At 44.0% G+C, this 13986-nt stretch overlaps 1 protein-coding gene across 1 annotated transcript in view; it reads left to right on the forward strand.

Annotated features, from left to right (window-relative positions):
* Nucleotides 1-13986, forward strand: part of COL23A1 (collagen type XXIII alpha 1 chain) — a 394193-nt gene that overhangs the window by 337637 nt on the left and 42570 nt on the right. Inside the window, exons 8-10 of the mRNA XM_089769470.1 lie at nt 1125-1151; nt 12649-12765; nt 13670-13705. Coding sequence (XP_089625596.1) covers nt 1125-1151; nt 12649-12765; nt 13670-13705 — 180 coding nt within the window. The remainder of the gene's footprint in view (nt 1-1124; nt 1152-12648; nt 12766-13669; nt 13706-13986) is intronic.

The following is a 13986-nucleotide window of genomic DNA, read 5'->3' on the forward strand; positions in this document are numbered from 1 at the left end:
CGAGCACTGGGATTTTGTCAGTTAGGCTCTTAGACGGCAGCCTTGTCTTCTAATGGTTTCATGGTGGAGCATGCAGCCATAGGGCTAAAGTCTTCCCTTGGGAAAACACCTGGAAGGGAAAAAGTTACAGCAGGAAATGCTCTGCCAGGGTAGATACAGTGTCACATTCTCACCTGAGGGGAGGATGGATTAGCAGATGCCAATTCAGGGGTGGGCAATAATTTTAGATGCGGGGCCACTTCATTAATTTTTCAGGTGGCCCCAGACTGTCCCGGAAGGGGTGGGGCCTTGGGCAGAAGGGGCGAGGCCAGGACACTTCTGTGCTCCCCTGCCTACAGACCTTGATTGGCCTGGAGGTGGGGGATCACATGAAGTCTTTCCTCCCCCCCCCCCCCACATTCCCTGCCTAGAGAGAACTGCCAAATGTTCTGAACAGCTGGCGGTTCCCTCTAGGCATCTGCGCCCCTGGCCTCAGGAGAAGACTTCTCGCTCCCTGCCCCCACCCTGCAAGGGGCGTGCGGCACTTAGAGTGGAGCGGTCCCAAGGCCCTGATTGGCCTGGGGGTGGGGGAGTGGCAGGGCATCCACAGACCAGATCCACCCATTTGGCAGGCTGGGTCCAGCCTACGGAGGCCCCTTTGCCCACCCCGTGCTAGCTCTTCAAAGCAATAGTGTTCCACGCCATAGAACTTGAAATATCCACATGCCATCCTTTTCTCCAGCCGCACAGAGAGCTTTGTGGCCATGTGTTCCCATTTCCAACCCTATTGCCATGCTCTGTCTCTCCACTGAGCCACGGAAAGGGGATTATTGTTGCAATGCACGATCTCAGCCCAGGTACCATTTTTCCACATAGGTTACAGGCTTAGAAATGGGAAATAGCTTGGAGTTGCTGCTCACCTCCTTCCATTGCAGAATTGCTCCCTGTCACATTGTCTCAAGGCCTTCTCCTGCCTGGTTTTGAACGAATTAAGCTAGGGAGTGGCGGGGGAGGGGAAGGGGCCGGGGCCTTAGCATTTCTCTTAGGACACCATTCTACATTCTACTGGCCTCCCACGCTGTCTTGCATATCTGAGACTTGAACTCTAATTGCTCCTCTGCCTTCCTGTTTTGTGTGACACGTAGGGTGAACAAGGGGACATCGGCCCAAGGGTAAGTACTAATCGATCTTCTCTTATTTTTCTAAAACATAACCAAACCCCACTATGGTAAAGGAACGCAAATCTGAGTGTAATATTAGTCAATGCAAACTGTCATGCAGTGAAGGGTTAGAAAGGTTGAGTCTGCCATCAGTATTGAGTCTGGGGCATAAAATTTTTCTTCCTCCGAGAAGTACAGTCTGGAAACATGAAAACTTTAATTAAGAATCATCAGCCCTAGTAGACCAGGTCACTTTTGTATTTGTTACCCATCTCTAGATCTTCTTTCTCTTGAGAAAGGAGAACAAAGAAATACCAGCAGCCCCCATGTTTCACTTCAGACAATGGCTGTTAATTTATTTGTATTGTGGTCATACCTAGAGTCACCATTCAGGGATCAGAGCCCCATTGGTGATGGACAGAGCACAAATACATATAGTGAAAAGACTCTGTTCCAGTTCTAAGTCTATGATGAGAGAGAGAAAATAGATACAATGGGCACATGTAGGAGTGTGAGGTACCAGTGAGGTATCTGATGTTACAAGTTCGTTTCATCTTCTCTCCTTTTGGTGTCTCTTTCATGCTTGTGAATTCTTTTCATGCTCTCTTCTCACTCCCTGGTATTTGCTCAAAGCTGCCTCTGAGTGAAGACAAAGATGTAACCAACCGAAGTGAGGGGAGAGAGCAGTTTCTGCTATAACATCTGGAAACCAGTGACCTGTTGTGGAAATGAAATGAATATATATTGTTTCTAATCCGTGGCGTCAATTGTTTGAAATAGGCCAACGGTGTGGGTTCCTTCAGCAAATATATGGGAACAGTCCATTAGCCAGAACAGAGCCGCTAAGTATGGTAGGTGAAGGCTCAGCATGTCAAGAATAAGACGCAATGCGGATGCCATCAGACCTGTGCTTTCCACAGTGTTTTTCTCATATGGGTACAGGTTTAATTAGCCTACAGTGTATAGACACAGGCTGAGCTGAAGTTCCTCTGACTGCTGCAGGTGTCTGGGAATGCTCAGCATTGTTAAACTAGTATGCACTTGCCTAAGCCTAGGGGCTGATACAGAAAGAGTAACTTAAGAGTTGGCTGTTGGAAGATGGCTCGGCTGCTACTTTGATGTGATGTTTCTTGGAATCTTGTTTTGTGTGCTGTTAAATGCAGAATAAGCATTTTGCTAAGGAAACCCATATGGTTCCTTCCTGATGATTAGATATGCAACATTCTCCTTTGCACAGCTGTGCTCAGACTGAGTCTCTCTTACATTCTGGCAGCTTTCCTATGAGGTTGGGAGAGGTGGTTATTAGTGGAGCTGTCACTTTAAGAAGATCCAGGACACCAGTATTCCTCCAGACTCTCCATCTGTGAAGTCTCAGAATGTCCCACGCTGCTCTGATTGTACCACATAGTTAATATTGTCTTTCTTAACAAAGAGTATTAATTATCACATGTGAGCAGGTGACAGTTTATGCATGGGGGCATGAGGAAAAAACCCTCCCTCTCACATACACACTGATAGCTTTCTTTGATAGGATAAAACACCCAGTGGATAAGGGGGAAGCAGTAGATATGGTATACCTTGACTTTAGTAAAGCATTTGATATAGTTTTGCATGACCTTCATATAGGTAAACTAGGGAAATACAATCTAGATGGGGCTACTATAAGGTGGGTGCATAATTCGTTGGATAACTGTTCCCAGAGAGTAGCTATCAATGGTTCACAGTCATGTTGGAAGGGCATAATAAGTGGATTTCCACAGGGATCAGTTTTGGGACTGGTTCTGTTCAATATCCTCATCAGTAATTTAGATATTGGCATAGAGAGTACACTTGCAGATGATACCAAGCTAGGAGGTTTGAAGGAGAGGATCATTATTCAAAATTATCTGGACAAACTAAAGAAATGTTCTGAGGTAAACAGGATGAAATTCAATAAGGACAAATTCAGAGAATTCCACTTAGGGAGGAACAGTCAGTTGCACACACACAAAATAAGAAACAACTGTCCAGGAAGAAGTACTGCAGAAAAGGGACTTAGGGATCATAGTGGACCACAAGCTACCTATGAGTCAACAGTGTGACACTGTTGCAAAAAAAGCAAACATGATTCTGGGATGCATTAAAAGGAGTATCATAAGCAAGATACGAGAAATCATTCTTCCACTGTACTCTGCGCTGATTAGGCTTCAACTGGAGTATTGTGTCGAGTTCTGGGCAGCACATTTCAGGAAAGATGTGGAGAAATTAGAGAAGGTCCGGAGAAGAGCAACAAGAAAACTTAAAGGCCTTGCAAACATAACCTATGAGGGAAGACTGAAAGGACTGGGTTTCTTTAGTTTGGAAAAGAGAAGACTGAGAGGGGACATAACAGCTTTCAAGTACATCAAAAAGTGTTAGGAGGAGGAGAGAGAAAAATTATTTTCCTTGACCTCTGAGGATAGGACAAGAAGCAATGGGCTTAAATTAGAGCAAGGGAGGCTTAGGTTGGATATTAGGAAAAACTATTTGTCAGGGTAGCTAAGCACTGGAATAAATTGCCTAGGGAGGTTGTGGAATCTCCATCATTGGAGATATTTATGAGCAGGTTAAATAGACATTTGTCAGGGATGATCTAGATGGTGCTTGGTCCCGCCATGAGTGCAGAGGGACTGGACTTGATGACCTCTCGAGGTCACTTCCAGTCAGTGGAGACAACACCACTGCAGGACTGGGGGCAAGGTGTGCGGGGGGAGGGCTAGCTAGCCTCGGATGGAAGGGGCTGGGTGGAGGGCAGTCAACCGTTAGCACCATTCGGAGTGCCCAGCATGGCACTCTGGCGCTCCCATGGTAATTCAAAGGGGTACGGGTCTCTGGTTGCTGTTGCAGTTTCGGCGGCAGCGGCAGCCAGAAGCTCGGGGCCCATTTGAAATGACAGGCCTCAAGGCAATTGCCCGCTTTGCTGCCCTCTCCTGCAAGCCAGTTCTAGTATTCTGTGATCACTGTCAGATCACAATCACAACTGAATAGGCCTTGAAAAAAAAGTGCAACAAAATGAGGAGTATCTCGTTACCCAGCAGAATGTGGTGTTACGTGGGCCCTTGAGATTCAGAAGTGAACATTGGCTGGTAGCTGCTCTTGTGCATTTCAGAACATTCAGAGGAGAGTCAGAAGTGAACATTGGCTGGGGCTCTTGTGCATTTCAAAATCGGAACTCCACATACAGCCCAAGCCAGCGGGAAATCTTGGGGTCAGCTCCGTGTGGCGCTGCTGCTTTGAAACGCCACCACAGCATTTCAAAGCAGCAGGGCCACACGACGAAGCCCAGGGTACGGGCTCTGTGCGGTGCTGCTGCTTTGAAATACCCCTCTTTCCCCCCTTTGCTGCCTCTATCTGATAGATAAGCATTTGCTTATCAGACAGTTGACTAGTCCTTAACATCCTTAGCCTGCATACGTGTCCTCCGTTCTCTCTCAATGGGCAGCAAAATTGTTGTAACCAAGATGGTTTCCCAGGACAGGGTATTTTTGTCAACTGTGCTTGCGCACCTAGAATATGCAGGGAGTGCCAATTGAACTGTGGCACTTCGATTAGATGCAGAGAAATCCCAGAATAAATGTGGTATGCAAAGGGCATGCTCCTCGCTTCACATACCCTTGCTTTATATATGTGCCACTTTAGTAAGACAGATTGAACCTCTCTAGTCCGGAACCCTCAAGACCTGACCACTTCCGAACAAGATAATTTTTGGACCACAGGACGTCTATATTGCCTAGCAGCATTACCAACCCTTCCACTGCTTACTGGGCTGTTAGAGGACATTTAGGGGTAAATTAGAGTTATAACAGCACAGAACAGTGAGAGCCAGGACTGGTGGCTGTAAATAAACTATATGGGACTGGGGGAAACTTGGCCATACCCGTGAATTGTGGACATCTGGCTAAAAAAAATCATTCTGGACAACAGATGTTTCTAGATGAGATAGTTCTGGATTAGAGAGGTTCAGCCTGTACTGGTAGGAAAAAAACTATGCAGAGGGAAACTAGTGAAATCTGGCAACCCCGTGCGTGGGCAACAGTACACAAAATGTCTCACGAGCCATGAATAGAACCCCGATAAGCTGCATGCGGCCTGCAGGCCACAAGTTGCCCATCACTGATGTAGAGACATGAAGGAGGGAAAAGTGGATAAAGTGAAGGAACTCTTGGTACGCAGAAGAAAACCTTCGGCCTGAAAAGGGGAGGGAACTTTATACCATCCAAGTGGCTTCTCCATATTACCCAACTGAATGAATACTTGTGTGGTAATTACTCTGTTACTGCACAGCACTGTCGGTGGGAGGTGTATTGTCAGGATATGCTATTGTTATCTGTCTAGAAAATTAAAATTTCGAGAAAAAAAATCCAACAGTAAGGAGTCCTGTGACATCTTAAAGACAAACAGGTTTATTTGGGCATAAGCTTTCATGAGCTGGAGCTCACTTGGTTGATCTGTGGAGCTCCCTATTGCTTCTTCACAAACTTATTTTGAGAACTTGCTGCAGTGAACTGTGTTCTGCTGGAGAAGTGTTTCGGGTGTGTGTTTGGGGGAGGAGGGAAGCAGAGCACCTGTTAAACTGAGCCTGCACACTATTAGAATTACATTAGGTGGCACCTTAAGAAGAGGATTTAAAATTCGGGTGGGTCTTGTCACCATGCAGTGGTAGATGGTGGCATTTTGTGACAGAGTCTTTCAGTAGCTTTGGCAGAAGAATTATCTTTTTTTAATTTCAAGACAATATTATATAAACTTCTCCTGTATAACCTAGAGGTGGGGCCAGGCTACCAGAAATATGCTTACTGGCCATGTGTGATGGGAAACAGACATAGAAATAACAAGGAGTCCAATGGCACTTTAAAGACTTAACACATTTATTAGGGCATAGGAGCATAAGCTTTTGTGAGCTACAACTTACTTCCTCAGATGCTGAAGTTTAGGGCTTCTTCTGACATGGAGTTTATTGCCCTGTATTCCCGTAGGACGGGAACATTCAGGCTCATAGGCTTGGATGTTCTTATATAATCATCTCTAATGTCTCAGGGTGCGTCTGCACAGCAGAGCTAAAGTCGAATTAAGCTACACAACTTCAGCTACGTCAATTGCGTAGCTTAAGTTGAAATAGCTTAACTCGGCTTTTGGTGCTGTCTACATAGCAGGAAGTCAAAGGAAGAAGGCTCAGGCCCGCAGGGAGCGCAGGGCCAGCAGGGGAGTTCTGCGCTCCCTGCAGGGCTTCCTTTTTGAAATGTACAGTTCCAAGGCTGAAGTGCTGCAGGGAGACCCCCAGTAGGGCTCTTGCTACAGTTCAAAGATGGAGATGCCCTTATACACTAATCCCATGGTCACCAACCAGTCGATCGCGAGGCCTTGACCAGTCGATCGTGAGGCGTTCGGGTCCCCCCTCACCCTCCATTTCAGCCCCACTCCCAAGAAACCCCACTACCTACCTCCAGCAAAAGAAAGTGTTTTTCTGACATTTGGTCCAGTCTAGACAGGCCAAATGTTTGGAAAACTTCTTCCTACAGAAGAATTGGGGGGGAAAGTAGCAGCATAAGGATTGGAGATAGCAAGTGATGGAGAGGAGGAGAATAGAGAGGGCGGGGCTTCAAGGAAGGGGCGGGGCTTCAAGGAAGGGGTGGGGCAGTAAATCTTGGCTGGTTCTGTCATTTAAAAAGTGATCTTGGGTGTAAAAAGGTTGGAGACCACTGCACTAATCAAATAGTCGATGGAAATCCCATCGACTATTCGATTAGTTAATTAATCTAAATTGAACATCCCTAACCACAAAGTGTCTCATGACTAACCGGGTTTGATTCCCCAATGACCTGCTCCGCTTTATGGAGTGTCACGGTGGTGGATTCATTATAAAACCTCTTGAGCGGTTGTGCAGCAGTTGTCTTATGTAACTAAAAATAGGCTGAAAGCAATTCACAGATGTTGTCAATTACCCATAAAAACAATGTGCATTCAGAAGTGTTCGTGTTGCGAAATGTGTTTGTGCCCCAGTTTCTCAACGTGTTGTGTCCCTAGAGAATCTCTGGCTGTGGATCCTCAGCAGCACAGTTAAGCAATCAAATTCTGGTCCTAGAGATTTGTGGTTCACAAATAAATCAGAGGCATCTGAGCTTCTAAGGATCACTGCTCTGCTCTTCTGTTCCTGACCCTAAAATGTGCTGTCCTTTGGTACCATCTGGCCCAGTAGCTAAGTTTCCATAACTGAGCCTATATTATATCTACAGCCTCAATGGTAGCCTGATTTCCTAAAGTTGTTTCCTAGCTGATAGAGGAAGCAATGTCACAGTTCGTTGTGATGATAATCAAAAGAATAAGGAATCAGATAGAATAAATGATTGGTAATAAGAATAAAAAAGGAGAGATAACTGGTAATGTATCTAATAAGAGCCTGTTCAGTAAAATAGAATGAGGAAGGGGGAAATAGTCTATTTAATGCAAGACTTAATATAAAAATAGCACCGTTATGTTGGGACTGAAAAAACTAAAAACAAAAATACTCATTAATATTCTAGAGAAAACATATATAATGAAAATGAGGTCAATGCAGATACAGATTAAATACTGAAATTCATTGCTGTGCACTCTATTTCTATTCTTGGATGTATGTAATGCATTTAATTAGGGCTTTATTTTCTATAACCAGTGCCTGTGTAAAATGTGTGCCAAAACAGATCATTGCATACATTGGATGTAATTCTTACTCACGTTGTTACCTAAAACAGGTATTCTGTGCTAATTTTTGAGAGCTGAGTGCCCGATTCTGCAAACACTTACCTGTGTAACTTTTCTTGGCAATGCCAATTGTATGCATAAGTGTTTTCAAGATCAGTAACTTTTCCTGTGAAGTTTTCTTTCATTTATGAACAGTAAATATTCATCTCATGTTAGACCCCAGCCTTAAATTGTGAGAGATGAACTAGCCTCAGCAGGATATTGCCATAGGGAATTGACTACCCACCACTTAAAGATATAGTTCTGTTTCCCAAAGGTACTGTTATTCTCTCTAAACAAGCCCCTCTTTTATCCAGGCTGGATGTATTGATTGTCCCATAGTGTATGATCTCATTTTCTCTGACAATACAGAGGTGTAGACAGGTGACTTAAGCTCAAACGAGTGATGGACTTGGGAACATATGGGCAAGTAGAGATTTGGTGCGTGTGGCCAGAATGAGATGGTTTGTTCTTGAGAAGGCAGAAACATTATGATTTTTGTGTATGCATTGCTGCCTGTTCAAGTAACAGACCTCCAGTCAGCAGGGGGAAAGATACTACAGTGAGAGTCATTAGAAGGGCTCAGTTTATGGGAAAGTTAAAGGGAAAATTGAGAGCTTTGCCAAAAATGAGGAAGCCGCTGCCAGGAGGTAACAGCCCAACTGATGACAGCTTAATTAATATCATATTGGCTTAACAGTTTAGGAGACAGAAATCATCATCTGAACATGTCAAGAAGGTGTCAAGAAGCTGTAGACTGCCACTCAATCACTCACACAAACTCAGCTGCCAATCACCAAGCACTTCCACCTTCAATTAAGTGTTTAGCCCTTGTCTGCAGCAGTGTCAGTGCTCCTTGAAGAAAGATGTTATTGATCGTGTGTGTTCTATCCTGGTACCATGGAAAGTTACAGGAACATACGCTGACAAGCAACAGACTACATGGTTAAGCTGACAAAAATATTTCCACAGTCTGTAGTTGAGAGTGAAGCTGGAAAAGTATCCTTTGGTCTCCTCTCAAGAAAGAAAAACTAAGTGATTTTGCATTCGCCAAACTCAAATTGCAGATAGAAAGTTAGAACACAGATGGGTCATATTCAACTACACTCAGCCCATGGTATTTTTTTTTACTTAAAGTTTCATGCATGTGAAATAGAAGAAAAAAAAAGAGTCCATATTAAATGAAATGTCTGAGATCTTGTTGTAGCCATTTATGGCCATGATATGAGAGAGAAGGCGGGTGAGGTAATATCTTTTATTGGGCCAACTTTTGTGTAGCTCAAAACTTGCCTCTTTCACCAACAGAAGTTGGTCCCACCTTGTCTCTTCAGAAATTAAATGGCATTGCATTTCTTTATAGATACATGCAGTGGCCAAAAAGACAGCAATGAATGGGGACATTTGCTTGATTAGATTGTTTTTCATCCAGAAAATGTGTGAGATGTATTAGCAGATCGGGTGCAGAGGAATGAATTAATAGTCATTATATCTACTGAGGAAATATAATGTACAGGCAGTCCCTGGGTTACATGGATCCGACTTACATCGGATCCCTACTTACAAAGGGGGTGAGGCAACCCCGCACTAGCTGCTTCCCCCCAGACGACCAGGGAAACGCGGAGCTAGCGCCCCCCCCCCCCCCAGCAGACCAGGGAGACGCAGAGCGGCTTTTCTCAGCAGACACCTCAGCTTGAGAATAAAGGACTGAGGGAAGTGAGGTGTGGGAGAATAAAACTGAGCTCTGGAGAAATGTTTGGCTAGAGTTTCCCTTACAATATGTACCAGTTCCGACTTACATACAAATTCAACTTAAGAACAAACCTACAGTCCCTATCTTGTACATAACCCGGGGACTGCCTGTATTTGCTGTCCAGAGATATGGGGTTATCTTGCAGTGGGCCTTATCTTCCATTGTGTTTTATTGGAATAATGCATTTATTGTATAGTGAAGCTCTGATATGTGGGAACCTTCTGTGCCCTGCCAACTCTGAGTTTCCTCCTCTGCATTTAGTGAATGGAAAGAATTCACTCTCGTGTGTGTGTTTGCTAAAAGTCTCCAGTTGACACGAAGACCTTAAAGACCTCACTATTTCTCTTTCTTGGTTATTTCCTCTGGTGTCATTTCTTTATTTCTTGGCAAAGTTACGTTGTAAGATAAATATTAACTGCACCTTTTAAAAATCACTCCCCTGCTGTAACCTTTGTCTTGACTTCTTGATCTTTCACGCTCCACGTCCCATTTACCTGGCTAGATGGTTTTTCCTCGCCTCAATCATGGATTTCTCTCTAATGACCAGCATGTCTTTAGCCGACGAATCCTTAAGGTAGACGTGTTAAATCTGCTTATTCTGGCTTGCTGTGCTTCCTTCTGAGTTACATTTCCTTATTAGCTAATAGCACCTTGAAAGTTATAAATATGATGAACCAAATCCTAAGAGGCCAGCTCAGTTTTTATTCAACTAATACGCTATGTGAAGGTAGTACGAGTTCTGCCTATGTAAGAAAGGAGTGAAAAGTAAGGCCTTAAGGTACTGGCTCTTTGAGTGAGTCTTTGGGAGGAGGGGGAGGATAAGGATAATTCTATATGCTATACTTGTACCATACGAATAATAGTAACCACACCATAAAATAGAAGATCAGTCCAAATCTGAACGTCTTACCTAAAATTTTTGCTTAGGCAAAATTCAGTGAGAGACGTTCTGGCTGAAACAAAATTCAGGATTTACAGTGGAATTTTCAAGCCTCTGAGTGATTTAGGAGCATGAATCATGTTGAATGGCAATGGGATTTGTGCTCCCAATTCACATAAGCACTTCTAAAAACTCCACCCTGGTCCCTGATTTGTGAGTAGACCATATTAAACTGTTCCTGTCTGGTTCAGATTGGTATCCCAGCCAGATGTTAAAGAGTTATGATCCATAGGGATTTTTATTGTTAACAATCAACTTGCATCGTAGAGGCTGGGCTACAGGATAATCTGAGTTGTAAACTTCATGCTGAAATCAGGAGTGCTCCTCCTTCTGACTAAGCTTTGCTGGATGTTAAGTGAAACAAGTGTATTGTTACCAAATTCGTCAGTGTTAAAATTGCAAGTGGAGACATAGGTTAATCTTTTCTTTATCTACTGGCGAAGTATGGTGCAAGTGGAGCATTTTAATTTCATTACATTTCAGTTGTACTAAAGGGATGTCATTTAATATGTTTTTTGGTTCCTTTATTATCTACTAAGTTGTGGTAGTACAAAAGTGTTTGAAGTAGGCATATCAAGTGTGTGCTTTAACATTCAGGGTATGTCTAGACTGCATCCCTCTGTTGGCAAAGGGATGCAGATTAGGCAGGTCGATATTGCAAAGGAGGCAGGGATTTAAATATCCGCGCCTAATTTGCATAAAAACGGCCGCCGCATTTTGCTGACTCAGCACTTTGTTGGCAAAAAGCGGCAGTCTCGCGGGGGATCTGTCGAGAAAGAAAGCCTTTTTTGACAGGTCCTGTAAACCACCTGCAAGGAAGCATAAGGGATCTGTCGTAAAAGGCTTTCTTTCTCAACAGATCCTCCTCTAGACTGCTGCTTTTTGCCGACAAAGTGCTGAGTCAGCAAAACGTGGTGGCCATTTTTATGCAAATTAGGCACAAGATATTTAAATCCCTGCCTCCTTTGCAATATCGACCTGCCTAATCTGCATTCCTTTGCCAACAGAGGGATGCAGTCTAGACATACTCTCAGATATTAATGTTAAACTAGTGTTTTCTATGCTTGTATTTATGGGGCACGGTCTGGTGCAATGTATTCAGACAAAACTCCTGTTGAAAGGTGAGGGTCAAAATCCCCAAAAAGGGATCAGGAAAAAATGAATAAAGACTGTAATGGCCTTTGGACCTCTTGTCTAAATAGGGGCTGCATGATTGGAACATTCAGTACGAGAATCTATTGGGATGGTCTTTGGAAAAATATGGGTCAGGTCAAAGGGAGGTGTTGAATATACAACATTTCTGAAAATCAGGTTATTTGGGTCCCTAACTGTGGAGCCTAAATTAGATATCCAAGATACCTGTGTTGAAAATCTTGGCCATGATCCCCATTATGTATTGGGTCACCCAGGAGCAAAAAAAGTACCTTGCATGCCAATAAATCTCTAAGGGGCAAACTTCCTTGGGATCTGCCCATCAGCTTTGTGCATTTATCAGAGATGAGATCTGCTTGCAGATCTAAGAACATAATTTTGACCTAAAGCTGTAGTCTTCTAAAATTGATACACACCCAGACTTGGGAGGAACCTGAGTCTTTCACAGGTTCTTGCTGCTGTCTCCTATTTAAGAAAAAAAGAAATCTTTCAGTTGCCTACAGTAATTTCCTCCAAAATGTGCAATGTCCCCGTGGAGTGTTTACAGCATCCTGGAAGAATGGTCCCAGTCTTTTACGAGGAAGCTGTACCAAGATATTCACCTTAAAAATCATCCAGTTAGATTTACCCTATTGTCGCCATGCATTAAAGCTAGACTGAGATGTGAGCCATGATCCGCACGGAGGAGCCCTCCTCACCTACATGTGCATGCACACACACACACACACACACCATAACTGGCTGTCTTCAAATTTTAACCATCACTATGGGATAAACATTCAAACAGTTTTGGTGGTGGTATCAGAAGAAGCCATCCCCCTAGCATGCCTTCTGCTGGTTTCTCCCCTGCTCAGTGTAGTTTGTTTGCCGTTAGCCCTTCTGGTGGTGTTTTTTCCCCACATCACAGTGCTTGTCTGAACTTCCAACAGGGTGATCAAGGTCAAGATGGAGCAGCTGGCCCACCAGGTCCCCCAGGACCACCAGGTGCAAGAGGACCCCCTGGGGATACAGGAAAAGATGGCCCCAGGGGACCACAGGGCCTACCTGTAAGGAATGATAAATACATTGTAAAACAGAATGGGGGCTTTCTATGAATGCCAACAGTATACTCCTATTATACTTAATCTGTGAGCCACCTGGCACAGGGCCATGCCTGTGTGGGCCATGTGAAGGTACTAGTGAGGGAAGAAGATGTAAGGAGTCCCCTCCCTCCCCCTTCTCCTATTCTTCAATGCTGCATCAGGATAGCATTCTCACCTAGCCCTTCAGACCTTTAGGGGAGGGAGCTAATTATGAAATAAGTCAATTACCCAGGATGCCAGGCCCCACCCTCTGCAGTACTTGCTAACAAAGGATGTGCGCTTCTCTTTAAAGCGGGCAATAGTGTTTACCCTAACGTGCAACATGGCTGCCTGTCCACAGGGTCCATCCTGCATGATGCCAGCAGTGCTCATCACTTCTAGGCTTTTAACAGAGGGCAGGATTCAGCCCACAAACTTTAGAGTTTCTCTTTTCTGATTACAACTGGAGGAGAATAGTCACACAGGTGGCATAAGAGCTGCTTCTAACGATCCCTCTGGCTGTAACCTGACAAGTGTCTTTAATTCTCTATAAGCGTCTGGTTGTTAGAGAAACGGTAGCTTCACAATAAGCGAAATCATACTGTGGGCTAGAGATGGGAGGTGTGGGAGAGGGAGGTTGTGTAGTATTCTCAGCAGAAAATCTGAAATCAGAATATTTTTAAAAAATTTTTAAAAAGCAAGGTTTATCTCCTCTTTGATGAGCAACGTTCACCCAGCCCATTGCAAATCTTCAACTCATGGGAAATTCTTTTTTTTTTTAAATCAGTGAACCGCTCAGTAACTATTTTTCTAACTTTTTGGAGGATGAGGTGTTTTGGTGTAAATAGCCATAATCAACTTCACTGACTTGGTTATCCTCTTTCCCCAGGGCTTGAGAGGAGAGCAGGGGGAAGCTGGAGTGATGGTTAGTAGTATTCTTCCTACCATGTTAATGTAGGCACTGATGGATTAATTATGCTTCGCTAGTGTGGAATGTTTATCTAACTCAGACGTGCATGTAGCTTTTGCCTTGTAGCTTTTCACTCTCCTCTGTAACCACAAAGAGCCAATTTTATTGTTTGCACCATTGCTTGCTAATTAAAAAGTACAGAGCTATTGTACAAAGCTACCCATGACCAGAGGGTTCAGCTTAGAAAGTTGTACAGGAAACTGAACCAATCAGATACGGCCTTGATGCATCAACTC

This window comes from Pelodiscus sinensis, chromosome 16 (genome assembly GCF_052426305.1).
Source record: "Pelodiscus sinensis isolate ZL-2025 chromosome 16, ASM5242630v1, whole genome shotgun sequence".
NCBI lineage: Eukaryota > Metazoa > Chordata > Testudines > Trionychidae > Pelodiscus > Pelodiscus sinensis.